The sequence below is a fragment of the Camelus ferus genome, chromosome 27 (genome assembly GCF_009834535.1).
Source record: "Camelus ferus isolate YT-003-E chromosome 27, BCGSAC_Cfer_1.0, whole genome shotgun sequence".
Taxonomy (NCBI): Eukaryota; Metazoa; Chordata; class Mammalia; order Artiodactyla; family Camelidae; genus Camelus; species Camelus ferus.
In genome coordinates, this window is record NC_045722.1 from 6,179,255 (window position 1) to 6,194,456 (window position 15,202).

The 15,202-nt window shown below is 50.4% G+C and overlaps 2 protein-coding genes across 5 annotated transcripts in view; one reads left to right on the top strand and one right to left on the bottom strand.

The window, feature by feature from the left end:
• The window catches only part of SCAPER (S-phase cyclin A associated protein in the ER), a 258,505-nt gene extending 255,178 nt beyond the window's left edge, over positions 1–3,327 (top strand). For all 4 annotated transcript variants that reach the window (XM_032469107.1, XM_032469110.1, XM_032469109.1 and 1 more), the window contains 2 exons: positions 509–560; positions 2,807–3,327. In XM_032469107.1, coding sequence (XP_032324998.1) covers positions 509–560; positions 2,807–2,910 — 156 coding nt within the window. In that variant the 3' untranslated portion in view covers positions 2,911–3,327. The remainder of the gene's footprint in view (positions 1–508; positions 561–2,806) is intronic.
• A 5,804-nt stretch (positions 3,328–9,131) lies between these two features.
• ISL2 (ISL LIM homeobox 2) lies at positions 9,132–14,957 on the bottom strand. The gene is made up of 6 exons (XM_032469071.1): positions 14,786–14,957; positions 13,768–13,957; positions 13,221–13,483; positions 11,112–11,395; positions 10,349–10,516; positions 9,132–9,926 (listed from the first exon to the last, which is right to left on the bottom strand). Exons 1-6 carry the CDS (start codon positions 14,841–14,843, stop codon positions 9,810–9,812), a joined length of 1,080 nt encoding a protein of 359 aa, XP_032324962.1. The 5' UTR covers positions 14,844–14,957; the 3' UTR covers positions 9,132–9,809.
• Positions 14,958–15,202: the final 245 nt, after the last annotated feature.

The following is a 15,202-nucleotide window of genomic DNA, read 5'->3' on the forward strand; positions in this document are numbered from 1 at the left end:
AATAATATTTAATAACTTTGTACAGTGACAGATGGTAACTAGATATACCGTGGTGACCGTTTCAAAATGTATGTGAATTTGGAATCACTATGCACACTGTGAATTAACGTATCGTATGTCAACTATACTTCAATTAAAAGATTTAGCTGCAGAATATTTAAGTGCTTTTATAGTTGTACTTTTAAAAAATATTAAATATCTGTCAATATTTTAAGACAGTTTTGGCTAAGCATTTAGTTTGTAAGCTATAAAACAAACTTGTAGTTTCCACAGGAGGCAACAACCTGGCCCCTGGTGATACTTAGCAAGATGTGAGTCATCACTATTTGATTTTAATGTATGATAATCTGAACTACATAACACCAGTTTCTTCAGCTTTTATGTTTGGACTCCAAAGTATTCATGCAGAAATCGTTGTCTCGGAATTCAGAAGCATTTTTAAAGCCACTCTTAGCAAAATTCTCTGTTCATGGCATTGGTATAAAAACATTTTTCTTGTCTCACACAGGATTTTGCACAGACTCCAGGTCAGGCAGATAACCAGTCTTATCAACCCAAAGGTACGTCTCTATTGAAGTTAAATGTTATGTGTTCGTTAGCTGGACATTTCTCACTCTACCCTCTGGAAATGTTAGAGAAATGCATTTATTACATCACCAAAAATATTTGTGATTCAGATACGAGGTATATTTCAGGGAATAAAGAAATTGATTTTGTCATCAAGCATGAGTGCATCAGAATATACAGAGAAATCTATGGAAGTAAAAGAAAAGCACAAAACATCTTTATATAATTTATACTCACCTCTTGCAAGATATAATAAATGGTGAATAATTACTGAAGAGCCACTTTGTAATACAAGAGACAATCAGATCATTAATATTGGCCTGCATTACTCACATAAATGCTGAAATTACATAGGTTTGGTTCCCTGTCCACGTTCAGAATAAAACTGTCATTGATAGTAGCCCATATGTCCCCCTAAATTCAAGTACTTGAATTTTTTATTGAAAATAAAAAGTGTAAAATTGTTTTACACGAAGAAGAAGACATCAGATGAGCAGAGTTTGGGGGCCAAAAGATTTACAAGCTCTTTTTTCTTCCCTGTAGCATGCTGAGGTGTTGCCTGTGATCAGAGCTGAGACATAGAATTTTAAAGTGCATTTTTACTTTTTGAAATATTCTGCTACCCACACGTAATTGAGAAGTACAAGTTGCTCTTTGTCTGGCTGTCGTGACAGCATCTCTGATTAATGAGACCTTAATCTAGATTTTCCCCAATTCTTCCATTAGTTTGATGGTCTTTAAAGTGGCCAGAGGTCTACTCCCAGCAGGACCCTCTAGGGCACCCACCCAGTAGCGCTTACCTGGGGGAGAAGCGAGGTCACCATGGTGTGCGTGCGTGCATGCGTGTGTGTGTGAGACTCCCAAACACACATGTGTTATTTATAGTTGGCAGGTGTTGAAAAGTACATAAAAGAGAATATAACTAAAATTGTAACAATATCATGAAAAAATGTCATGTTTTATTGGCTCAGACACTCAGAGAAGTAAACAGAAAGCTATGCCCCTTTTTAGAAATTCAAGACAACATTATAGTTGGTACCATTTGTCTAAGCTAGATTTAGTTTGCAAGTTCACTTCTGCCCTAACTCAGTCACTGTCTTTTTTTTCTAAGCTGTTGGAGACTAGCATAATTTGTTACTATTTCTTACAAAACAATTTTCTAAATTTTGAATTTACAAAAATGCCTAGAAAAGTCTTCTTCTAATGTATTTATTTTTAATTGTACGGCAGTTTTTTTGCCAATAAGAAGTACAGACATTCTTTTTTCTTCCTCTTTCTTCTGATGTAAGAATGAGTGACCATTTGCTGTCTGTTTGTTGGGCAGAGTCCCTGGGGCTGCCTCTGGCTGTTGGTTTCAACTTTCTTTCCAAGGGACCATCTTCTCTGACTTTCATGCTTTCCCCGATTACAATGGGATTAATCAACAGAACAGCAAGTGGGGAATTGTCCTCTACTCTGTTCAGAAAAAAAAATCACTATATTGGTGATAGCTTATAATACGCTTACTTGATTTTTAAAAATAGTGATGCCTCACTATGTTACCAGTTTGCACCTTGGACATCTGTCCCCTTTTGCTTAGATTAAGTCCCCATAAAATGTTTCAGGATGTTTTGAGTTCAATGCCCAGGTGAACCTCTAAGTTCAAGTATAAAGCAGCTCCTGGTAGCACCACTTCTAACTGCTGAGGAAGAATGGTTTTCAAATGCTGCTGGATGACTGACCGGCCATGAGATTGTTTGCTTCAATATCCAGTAAATCTCCTGAGAGTTTCCTGTGCTTTGTTAGGTAACTGAATGCCAGACTGGGGCGTTTTTAAAGTTATGCTTAAGCTAAAATCATGTTTTAAATTAAATATACTATTTTAGAAAACAAATGTCAAGTCTACATACAGATTTACCCTTTCAAGGCTAACTTAAGGATGGAATATATGACTATCATTTCATTCACCAGACTTATTTTCCCATTATCTTCTTACTCTGGAGTCCAAAAACAATGTTTTTCATAATGTTTTATATAGGGGTTAATGTCTGAATAGGTTAGAAGCACAAAATAGATTGTGATTAATATACTATATATATATTTTATACTATGGATAGATACAATTACCTTGTTTACTTAAACTTGCATCATAGTTTAGATGAAGTGTATGTCTCCATTTATACTCAGGTATCAAAATAATTTTCATTTCTTAAACACTGAAGAATGTAACTCTTTTTAATTTAACTTTTTTTCCTCTCAGGAAAACGCCTTGGCTCCCAAGATTATCTTGAGCTGGCTAACAGATTTCCTCAGCAGGCCTGGGAAGAAGCTCGACAGTTTTTCTTAAAAAAAGAGAAAAAATAAATGTTTTGGTTGGTTCTGTATTTGAGTACCCTCATTAACATTTTTAATTGTTCTAACATTATAACTGTTCCTTGAGGAATTCATTTTCACATTTTATACTGTGTAGATATGGTACATACTTTGCACTATTTATAATGAATGTAGATACTTTCATGTTCTAATTCTGTAAGTTGAGTTTACTTCATTTATGCACAACATTTTGGAGTTTGGTAACTTACACCCTATGATAATATATACTTTGCATTTGTAATATGGGTGAAATTAGATATAAAATTAGCAAGTCCGTTTTGTTCTTGTAATAAAATAACTTATACTGTTTCCAATGGTGACTTTTCTTGTTAGGGCAATACAGATTTGAAAGAAAAATGTTAACTCCAACTCCGGAAGTCTCTTAATTAAAGATATACTAAAAGTTAACCTGCTGTAAATTTCCCTTTTTAAGGTTTGGAGTAAAAGATGTTCATGACACTTTTACATCCTAATTACATAATATGTTCGGGGGGGGGGGGTACTTGAATTTAGAGCATCGTATTCGTTGATCTGCCTAAACTTGCCTAGTAGCCAATTCTAAGAGCCTCCTATAGAAATAGCATCGCTGAACTGAAATTATTCTCCAGAGTAAAAATTAGTGATCCAAAAAGATCAACCACAGTGAATCACCCCGAAGTATTTTCTCAAATAACTGAAATGAAGCAGCGCCGAAGTAAAAGCAAAACAGACAGCTCACAGCGGCTCTGAATAAAAGTTGTAACTACGCCTGTGCGCCGCTCCCAGCAGAACGTGCGGAGCGTCCGCCCGGAAATGCTGACTTTTTCATCCTTGTTCTCATTGTTTCTCCACCTTAAGCCGACGGTCGGTGCTAAGCCGTTCACTGAGTGACATCGGCAATAATTTCTGTCAGATAAGGATCAAACATTACCAAGAAAAAATCTGGTCGGAAAAAATTTGCTCTGAATATGTATCAGATTCAAGACGAGGGACGGGGGTGGGGGTTGAAAATACAACTTTCATCGGCTTTTTAAAAGCAAAATTACCTACCTAGTGTTCAGGACACTTCTCTTTGGAGACTCACAATGCTGCCGAGCTACGTATATGCTGTTTTTACTTTTTTGCAAACAAAAAATAAAGAGATTCAATTTCAAAACAAAACAAAAAAAAGAACGAGCGCATCCCAGTGCGCTCTATGCTCCCGACCCGCCCGCCGTTTCCGTGCAATGGTTGCGGGGCCGCCGCCTGGCCGGACTCCAAGCCGGGGGGCCGCCAGCCCCGGGCCGGGGGGCCTGGCTCTCGGGAAGCCCCTCCCGCCTCGGCGAAGCCGGCTCCCAAGGCTTGGGAGGCGACGAGGCCGCGGATGCCGGACCCAGGAGTCCCGCCGCGGTCGCGCAGAAACCCTTCGAGCCGCGGCCGGGCTGAGGGGGGCGACCCGGGAGGCCGAGGGCTGGGGCCCCAGGTGTCCGCCGCCGGCTTCTTCAGCGACCCGCCGCCGCCCGGAGCGCCCCGACCCGGGGAGGAGTTCCCGAATCCCGCCGGCCCCGCGCGTCTTGGGGCGTGGACGCAGAACCCTTGTAGCTGAAAGGAATAATCAAATATTTGTAAGATTTCCTGCAAGACGCTTCACAATAGAATATACTTCTTATCTGGTCGGAAATTTGCCAAAAGGCCATAAATAATTGAGACAGCTGTGATTAACCTTCCAGAAACCGTACCAGAATTCGCAATTAAAACATTTAATTGAATGGTCTCATTTGGCCCCCTAGTCCGGGAGGAGAGAGGGTTTGACTGACAAACCCGGCTCCACCCGGCTGGGGAGTCTGCGAGGATCGCGCCTAGGGGCTCCTGGGTGACTCCCGACCCGCGCGGTGTCTGTAGGTCTCAAGTTCCTTCCTTTAATGCTCGTTTCTTCGGCCGGAGTGATTTAAGCTCTAACTCCCCTGGGTTTTACGACTTCTAAACTCTCCTGTGATGAGAAAGTGCGGCGCGCAGGTGAGTGCAGACACATCTTGTTCAAATCTGCAGGGACGAGTGTCACCCACTGGCTTTCTCCCGGGGAGGGGGCCTCTTCCCGGGTCTCCCGAGGCTCAGGGGCCACAGGAGGACCCGCTGGGCCGAAGCGAAAAGCCTCTGCTAGGTCCAGCCTGCAAAGCTGACGATGCGACTTTTCCCCGGGGTTAGGGCTCAAATTTGAGCCAAATAGGAAAAAGCCCCCAGAGGCCGGTGGGCAGCGACGTTTGAACGCCCCACGCCGTTGCCCAACCGAATGTCCCGCTCTAGGCGGCAGCTCCCTTTCCCGGGAGCTCTACAGGGCTGTCACCCAGGACGCCCAGCAGGATGTAGGAGCCGCAGCTTCCTGCTGAGTTCCGGAGTCTCTTCCTCCCTCCCGGCAGTCGGGGGCGCTGTGACCCTGAACCCTGAACCTGGCCCCTGTTGAACCTAGGTCCGAACCTCGCCTCCTCTCCAATCTTTTCCTTCCTTCCCCTGCTGGGAAAACCACCTGGGCCATTTCTTCCAGAGCTCCTTGCCACGCTTTCTAAATTCTTGGGTCTCAGTAATCTGGTAAGGGATTACTCCTCACCGTCCCTCTTCTTCCACTTCCCTCTCCCTGCTCCCATGCTCTGAACACTAGGTTCTCCTGCCTTCCACACTGAAACCATCCCCTTAAATATCCTGTTTCCCACTGGGAAACTCTCAGCCTTCCTGAACTCCTGCCCCTCCGCTCCCTCCCGGACCCACTCCCCCACCAGCCGCAGACCTTCTTGACCAGGCCGTGTCCTGATCCAAAAGATGGACTCACCTAGCACTCCAGCCTTTCTAGGCACGATTTCTGCCAGGCGCCAAACTTGCTTTATAAATTGAACCACTCCATACCCAACTCCACATCTGGATCCCAATGGAGTATTTCTTTGTGCCCTTTCTCCCATTACTGCTCTCAGTCTAGCTCCATTTATCTGCATCTTCCATGCACTGTCTCCATCAACAAGGTGCTAGTCTGTAATTGGTCACACAATCCTCGCTTTTGCACTGAATCCCAGTATCTTGAAGAAAGTTTACCTTTACATCAATCAGACCCATATTTAAAAGCCTCTAATCTTCCCTGCATCAGCTTAATAAACTCTCTGAATTTCCTGCTTTCATCACAACTCCATTGGAAACTTCTCTGCAAATAGTTTATTACTCATTCATTGTTTTCTCTCTCCAGTACGCTGCTATTCAGCTAATTCTCTTGCTCTCTTTGGTGAACACTTGTATGGGAAAACACAGCTAACAATGTGTGCCAATTTATGCCCCACCACCACCACAGCAGAATCTCACATTTTCTAGAAAACAATCTTAGACTATGTCTCGTTTAAATCCAGTTTGCTGCTCTGACAAAACTAAGCTTTAAGCTATTCCACAGTCAACACTGAAAAGTTGATTTCTGTTCCACAACCCATTAAAAATTAAAGTTCAGTGGGAATACTGCCACAGGGACTGAATTTCCCAGAATTATGGAGCCTTTCAATATGTATTAAATTTGTGGTATAATAGCCATAAACTTTTCCATCTCTGGGAATCCCTTCCCTGCCTCAATTACATAGAGCTATTCAAATTATTAGATAAATCTGAGAAAACCTTATTCTAAAGTGAATCTGTTAAATAACTAACTACGGCTTCCCATCTCTGGCCTCTTTGATTGAACTGGCTTTTTTACTACACAACTGGGTATCTCATTTTAGAAGTTCAGTAAGCATAAAATAAAACACTTGTAATAGTTACAGGTAATTTAATTTATAAAGAAATCCCTACTGTATTGCATGAGATGTTTAAAGATGACCTGGGAACCACTAAAACTGATATTTATTAATGTACTAACCAACCATAGATCTGACACCTCACCAGGGACCGCTGTAATAAGGCTTCAAAGTCAAACCCTTTTGCTGGAAATCCACATGGAAAACGATGTGCCCCTTTGGGTGGTCAGCAACAAACCAGGAGAGGAGCTTGCGATGTTTTATACAGCAATACAGATAGATAAAGGCATCCTAACACATAGTAACCACTTTGACCTGAGTAATTTCCCAACATTCAGAAACAGACACACTCATATGAATATAAGAAAAGAGGAGTTAGATTTTTGATCTATGGAAAGGGAAGAGATGACTGTAATTAGATAGGCAGGTGTTTCCATTTGTAGCATTAAAAATGCTGCAGTCTGTCAAAAGCAAAATTGCAAAGCTAATTAACAACCATTAATGAATTTTTAAAATTCAAGAACCTGTTATTTCCTTTTTAAAAATGGCAAAACCCTATATTCCAGATAAATCAAAAGTTTTCCAAAGTAAGATTTCTTGGGAGTTTAGCCTCCTACCCAATGGCCAGCCAGAAGGTAAAAGGAAGTATCTAGATTTCTGTTTGGGAGGGAATGGTCTAAGTTAAGGGAACGAAGCCTCAAAGAACCTAACCCTGATTATTAAAACCGTTTCTGGGCACTCAAGAGGTAAAGCTGGTCCTCATTAGCCCTACATATCTCTTCCCTTATCTCTAAGTTTGCAGCACCATTTCCTAAATCCTGAAGGGGAATGTTCTCTTTAATTTTTGTGCTCGCATCACCTTGACTTTCAGGAAGTAAAATATAAATGTGGCCCGATTTTCCCACCTCCTCCCATTTTCTTTCAATAATTGCCAGCCAGCTCCCAGCCTTCCATCTCTAACCGGGGGAAGTGGAGGAACCGCTGATGAATCCTGCCATCAGCTCTGCTGAAAAACCTACAGTGGCCTCCGGCTATCCAAGCAGCACATGGCTTCTTAAGAGAAGGCACGTCCTCTATCCGGCGACCACAGCTGCCTCTCAGACACATTTTTCCTTACCAGACACTACCTGAGCAAAGATGACAACTATCCCTTACTCAGTTAGGGCGTTGCCCTCTTTCAAAACAAATCCTGGACAAAGGATACTTGGTCTTTTAACTCAAGACAAACAAACGGAAAGACAATGCCAGAGATTCTTCAAGAGCAGTGGATTGACTGGTAGGCTGGCAGCTTCCTGAGTCTACCAAGGAAAGGCTGGTCTATGAAAAGCACTGTCCCAGGCTGCCAAAGGGTTAAATATTTGTGAAGGGTAAAACCTGAGCCTCCCGGTTTTTTTGTGCTTGCCCGGGGGCCTGCTGGAGATTCAGTATCTCTCTTGGTTATTTCCTGCGATCACTAAAGCCAGTTTTCAAGAAAACAAGTCGCAGGGGTTTGAAATGTCACACCAAGTGACCTGGGCACGGCATATCCAGGGGCCATTCCCAGCCCCCTCCCACCCGAGCCATCCCCCGCCCGCTGCATTTCGGGTCTGCAAAGAAAATAAACCAAGGACACGCCAGACTGGTTCTGGGTGGACTTATTTTCCCTGGCAGCCGCGATCCTAGCGGGGGCTTGTTGTGGCTCCTTCAGTGTATCGCTTGCAGGTGATGCCAAATGCAGATAAGGAGCCGCCGCCCGGCCTTCTCCTCTGTCTAGACGGGGGAATTAATAAATGCTTCGAGATTGATCACGTCGCGCATCCACTCTGGGGACAGTGGCGAGGATGAGCCGTCACGGCCCCCTGTTCGCCCCGGGGCCGTGCAGCTCGGCGACAGGGCCGCGGTGTCAGGCAGGCCGGCGAGGCGCCGGGGTGTAGGGGTTCGGGACCCCAGACAGACGGGAAGAGACGCGCAGGAAGGGTCCGAGTGCACCGGCGGAAAATGGAGCGAGGGTCCAGGCCCGGGCCTTGAGGGCCGCCAGGCTGGGTCCTGCTCCAGGAGCTGAGACAAGGCTGAGAGGGAACGACTCGCCCTCGCGAGCCGAACGGCCGCCATTGGAGCATCGCAGGTTTCCCGCCCGAACCGGGTCGCCTTACCCGCGCCGCGGGCTTCTGCGCTGAAACGCCGGGGTAGGGGGCGAGCAGGAGCGCGCCGGCTTCCGGGACGGCCTCGGTGCTCCTGCAGTTGGCCGGGCCTCGCGGGACCGCACGGGACGCACGGAGCGCAGGGGCCCAGCCCCGCCCCCCAGGTGGCGCCCAATCCCCGCCGGGCCCGCCCCCGGCGGCAAGGAAGCACGCGGGCCAGCGGTGCGCGAGGCGCGGGCACGAGCGGTGGGCCCTGCTCGGGTCCTGGGCCTCCTAATCCGAGGAGCCTTATTTTCGTTGAATTAAGTCCCAACCCCCAACCTACGTTCGTCCAGCCCTCTCGCTGCGCTAACAGCACACAGCAGCAGCATCGCATCGGGTTATTATTTTTTTATTAAGATCAAAATATTTGTCCCACTATGAACTGATTGATCTCACAATAAATAACAATAACTTACGTATTGTTCGGCAAAGGCTCACACACTCTGTCCTCCGTCGACTGATAATTTAAAACATTTTCAAGGAAAGTTTCGGTTCTACTTTTTTTCCAGCAATCATGCGATTTGGGGGATGGAGTGTCTGTTCCTTTGGATTATCCCCATCCTCTTCCCTGTTAGAGCCCGGGCAAATCCGCCTAGGAGCTCAGGGCCGGGTTGGGGCAGACGCCGCATGGGCGAGCTCTGGGCGGGATCTGCGCGGGACCTGCTCTGCGCGTTCTCCACGCCGAGGTGGGTGCGTGGGCAGGGGGCGTGGAAACCCAGCGGCAGCGGCCCCGCGAAGCGAGGGAGAGGAGAGGGCAGAGATAACGCTAGTAAATCCCAAATTCTGGTTTTGTAAAAATAAAAGTCCTCGGAGCAGGGCTCTGAAGTCTGGTAAAAGCAGGTTTCGTCTCGGCGCGTTGGGCTGTCCCAGCCGCTTCTCTCAGTCCTCTCTCTTTAAATAATAATAATTACAAAGGCGAGAGAGTTTTCGGAGCTGGAATGGCCTGAGCATGGGTGAGTCTCATGCAGGGAGCATGCGAGGTCCGCGGGCTGGCGGGGAAGGGTCCCCCTCACGTTTCCACGGGACTCGGCACCATGCTGTTGGGGGTGTCCGGGAGCTGCGATGACAGGGAGGTCACGTCGCTGCCGGAGGAGTTGCCTAGGGAGCCAGACTCGGAGAAGGAGACCTGGGGCAGTGGAGACACCGGGAAGGAGCGGGTGAAGACGCGCCCAAGCTGGTTTTCCCGAGCCGCCTGCTCCGAGTCGGGGGGTATCCCCTGGGACAAGCCGCCGGCTGGGAGCAGGCCGTTGAAGTCGGCCAGGTCCCCAAGCGCACGCAGAGGTATGGGGGGTGGGGTGAACTCGGGTTGGTTAATCCCTCGACCTCTCCTGCGAGCAGTTAATCCAAGGAGACCTGGTTTAGGGAGAATTACCGGCCGGGTGCGGTTGCAGCTACTCACCCCACAGCGCCCCCCCCCCAGCCCCTCTTAGGGTTGTCCGGCTCCTCACCCCTTGAGAAACCCCCACCCCTTTCATCTTGGCTAAGTGGCCAAATCCACCCCACCTCCCCAGGAATCCTGAGGTCCGGGCATGTAGGGCAAGGCCTCACCAGCTGCTGGAAGGCGGGTTGGTCCAGGTCACTCTGGAGGGCGAACTCGCTGAGCGCTTTCCAGGGCGGTTGGTACGTCTGCACCTCGACAGCGCTGCCCTGCACCGCGCTCTCGTGGCGGATGGGGCTGCCCGCAACCAGGGGCGTCCCGGTCAGTCCCTGGAGGCTCTGCGGGACAAGCAGAAGTGGGGGTGGGGGAAGCTCGAGTTAGATCTTGCGTTTCCCACCGCCTTTGAGACTGGGGCTCCAGGCACTGGCACGCGATTTGGAGCCTGAAACGATCTGGGGGAGGTGTACACTTGTCCGCAGCACAGTGAGTCCTCCTTCCCCATTGGAGTTGCCCCGAGCCTGAAAACCGCAACCATAAGCCTCAGTGCTGGAAGCCTACGGGGCAAGGGAACGACAGCGAGGCCTGCGTTCTCCTCCCTCTCCAGGTTTGTAAAGGGAAAGTGTTCAGAGTCAAGCCGAAAGGACACAACCCGCCCCGACTAGCGGGCGCGGCACTACCATGCCGCCTTGGGCTCCCAGATGGGCCATGGACCCCGACTCAGGTCTGCCGCTGGGACAAGAAGACCTGATTTCAAATACAATAATTAAGGAGGCTTCAACCCCAAGGTAAGCCTTGCAAGCACAAACACAAGCTATCTGGAGAGTCCAGTTCCCCCTGGATCTCCCGCGAGCCGGCCCAAAAAACGGCACCTAGACGGCGCGGCGAGAACCCGAGGCCCCACCCGATCCGATTCTCCAGCACCCTGTCCCACACCGTCTTGTCGTTGTGCTGCTGCTGCTGCAGCTGCTTCATAAGGATGGATTTCTTCTTATCCTTGCAACGCTTGTTCTGGAACCAGACTCGGATGACTCGCGGGCTCAGGCCGGTCATCTCCACCAGCTGCTCCTTCATGAGCGCGTCGGGCCGTGGGTTGGCGGCGTAGCACGTCCGCAGAGTGTGCAGCTGCTTCTCGTTGAGCACGGTCCGCACGCGGGTTGTCTTCTCCGTCTGTTTGTGCACATGCGGGCGCAGCGAGGGCTGCCGGCCGGACCCCGGGTCTGCAAGGGAGCCAGAGGTGTGCGAGGGGCCGCCACCCACCCTCCCCGCGCCCGCCTCGCGGCGGCCGAGTCCTCTAAGACCCGATTTCGTTTCACTTTTATTCCCTTTATTTCGCTTTATTGTTCAATTGCCTCCCTTGCCATCTGTTCGCCCTACCCAGAGAAAGGTGTGTATTTTTGTCCCTTCCCCAGTTCCCCGAAGGGCTCCCCGCAGCAATCTCCTGCCGCGCAAGCAGGGCGTGGGAGGTCTGAGCTAGGCCTGTGTTGGACGAGAGTGGCGGCTCCCGGCTGTGCCTCCTCCACTTACCAGACCCTAGGAATGCCAGCATGGGCCCGGCGGGACGAGGTAAGCCCTCCGGAAGAAGTCGGCGTTTCAGAGGAAGAGGGAGGAGGCGCGCCAGGGACTCAGGAGGGGGAAGGAGACCCACGCGGACCCTGAGCGCCGCGCTGCGTCGGGATTAGGACGCTTGCCTCCCGCTCCCCACGAGCCCTTCTCTCTGATTCAGAGGCCTCTAGGACCGGGCAGCGTGTCGTGAAGACCCGGCCTGGGGCTCGGGTGGGCCTCCAGGGCCTGGAACGGTTCCTTCCCGCCAGCCCTTGGGCCTCGGTCCCCCGGGTCTCCTCCCTCAAGGTTCCAGGTTCCCTGGACCAGCGGCCACCCTCCCGGCCTCCGCGCAGCCGCTGGCCCTCTCCTTACTTAGCCATTGGGTTCTCTCAACCCCACGTTGAGAAGAATTGGGTATGCAGGATCTGACTCCCACTGCCCACAACCCGCAACAAACAAAAGGGAGCCAGTCGAGACCAGGGTTCACTCAACACTGGCTTCATCCTGTTTCACACCCCAATCTGACCCAGGTCTACATACGCTTAGATATATGCCGCACTGTTTCCATTTCTATCCCCTTCCAGGCATCTCTAGGTCTAGATAAATATTTACAAATAACCAATCTAGCCCAATTTCCTCATTCTATAGGGGAGTAAAGGGAGGACCAGAGAGAGTAGGGAGCACTTCAAGATCACACAGCACCCAGAGGCTCAGCCTGGTCTAGAGGTAGGTGCCTCAGGTCTGTGGCTACTTGCTGGTAACTGCTCAGACAGGGGCACCATCCCTACCTGGTAATACCCCACACACACTCCTTTCTGGCATCTTCTGACTAGGACCCAGGGCATCTCCGAAGGTGTTTTCAATGATCCCTGAGTCCACTGTGCCTCTACCCTTTCCCCACCGAGAAACGTTTGGTTAAGTTGTTCATCAAACTGGGCCTCAAAACACAAATGCAGACTCTCGATCTTTGTTGGGTGGTCAGCCTTCAGAGCTGTCTTTACGGGTGGGCTTCTGGCTGGCTGAGCCCAGCTCTAGGCCGGGAGCTGTACTCTACATGCATACCCCCAGGCAAACCTATCTTTCCTCTCTGCCAACATACACACTGCTTGAAATTCCCAACACAAGTCCCTTAGACAAAGTCACCACTTCGGATTCCCTGTCGTCATTCACCTTCCTGCTCCTAGTACCATGTCCTACATATTCCTGATCACAGAGAACACAATTCTCCACAATTCCTTACCCTCACACATTCATACACACACAATCCCAGCTCACGTTTACCCACACGCAATTTTCCCCCGGCACACACGAACACACAACTCAGCCTGGCTCCTAGCACACAGTTCTGCACTCACCCAGAAAACCCTACAATCCTCTGCAAACGGAAATATACCCAAGTGACAACTTTTCGTCCGAGCACAACCATCCCCCCCTAGGAACATACACACACAAACATTCACACCCGCGCTGGCGGCTTAGGGCCGGGCGCGCTCGGCTTACCTGGCAGATGCAGGCCGCGGGCGCCGGGGAGCGGTCCAGGGCTGCGCGGGCTGCCGGCCGCGGCGCGCTCGAGCAGGAGGCCGTGGTCCGCGCGGCAGAGCAGCTCGTGCTCCCTCAACGAGAACTCGTCGCCGGGCAGCAGCTGGCGGCTGCACACAGAGCAGCGGAAGCACTCGATGTGGTACACGCTGTCCCGCGCCCGCATCACCAGATCGCTGCTGCTGAAGCCCACCTGGCACTTGGCGCACTTGATGCCGAAGAGCCTGCGGGCCCACGGCGCGGCCGCTGTCAGCGCGGGGCCTGCGACCGGCCTCGCCTCCCGAGCCGGATCGGCTACGCGCACGCACGCCCAGGACACTTTGTGGCCCAAGGGAGGCTGCGGGGACCGGCCCTTGTAGGGTTCCCAGGCTAGGAGGTGGCAGCGGCGTGCGTTCGGGATGGGGGCGGCCTTCTCTCCGCGCGGGGGCGTACGGGCAGCCCGTCAACCCTGAGACCGAGCCCGAGCCCCAGCGGGCGGTGGTTGATCCCGGGCTCCCTGGGACCTCACCTGACATAGTCCCGCTTGCAGTAGGTCTTCCCGTCTCTCACGAAGCACGTGCACGTCTCGTCAAGGTACTGGCTGCACTCGGCGCACTTGAGGCAGGCTGCGTGCCACTCGAGGTCGGGCGACACCCGCAGGATAAACTGGTCGTGGATCTGACTCCCGCAGCCCACGCACATGGCCGTCCCGGGCTTCTCTGCCAGGGAAGGACGCGGGGCCCGCGTCAGGCCTGGCTGCCCGGACCTCAGCCGAGGCCGCTCCAGCCCCAACCCAAACCGCTCGCGCTCTCGCTCTTTTAAGAATTACAGCCACAAGGAAGAGGAAATGGGCTTCGTAAAGGTCCAGACAATTGGAAACGAAAAAAACAAAATCTTCTGAATTTGCGAGGGCTTTTTGTCACACCCCACCCCACCCCAATTTTCTCTCTATTACATTCACTTGAACATAGTCATTTTATCGATATATCTTGTAACTAAAAGCTAACACGTCAGTGAGAAGAAAGAGTAAATAGACATTTAAGCCCTACCGACGCCACCGCATCGATACTGAATGGTGATGTGCCGGCATTTCCGTCCGAACCCTCCCTCTCACAGCGACTCCCTTCTATCCCAACACAGACACATCAGCTTTAAGTGGAGTCTCCGCTCATCCTCTTTGACATTTCTCAGTCTAAATATCCGAGATCAACATAAAGAAATCTTCCTCACTTGAAGGACCGAAAGACAAGCAAGCAAACAAAACCCCCCTCATCCTTAAATCAAACCTTAGCGCAAAACAGAAGCAGATTTCACAGCCTGAGGTCAGCCTAGCAGGCTCAAGAAAAAGTGTTTAATTATAAACGAAAACAACAGGATTCCGAAGGAAAAGTGGTCCCGCAGGAAAACGCATTCGTTTTGTTTTTTCTCTCCCAGTGTCCTGTCAAATAGAAGCCACTTGTAGAATCCGCTAAACATTCTTCTGCATTAGAAATACTGCATATTAAGCACGCGCGCGCACACGCATACACACACACAGAAAGACTTACTCTTGGAATGATCCCCCATAGTACCCAGAAAAGGATAATGAAAAATAATATCCACCATGCAGAAAAGAGATGTGCGCAAAGCGTGCGGCCAGGGGCAGAAGGACGAAGGTCGCGCGCCCAGCCTCGGCTCTTTGCTAACTAACTCCTCCTGCCCCGCGGAGTTGAAGGAGCGATTCCGCACCGGCCCGCACGCAGCATGACGTCAGCACGCACTCGCCCCGGGCCGGAGCTGGAGGCGGGACCTGTGGCGTCACGAAGCTTCCCCAGAACCGTGGGGGATGCGGAGGAGGTGACGGGGACCTGGGGGCTGAAGGGCGGGGTGGGTTCGGTGGAAGGCGGGGGTGACGGGAGATTGGCTGTAAGGAAATGGGCAAACCCTGATTGGTCCGGAGTGAACAATGGAGCGCAGCCCTCTCC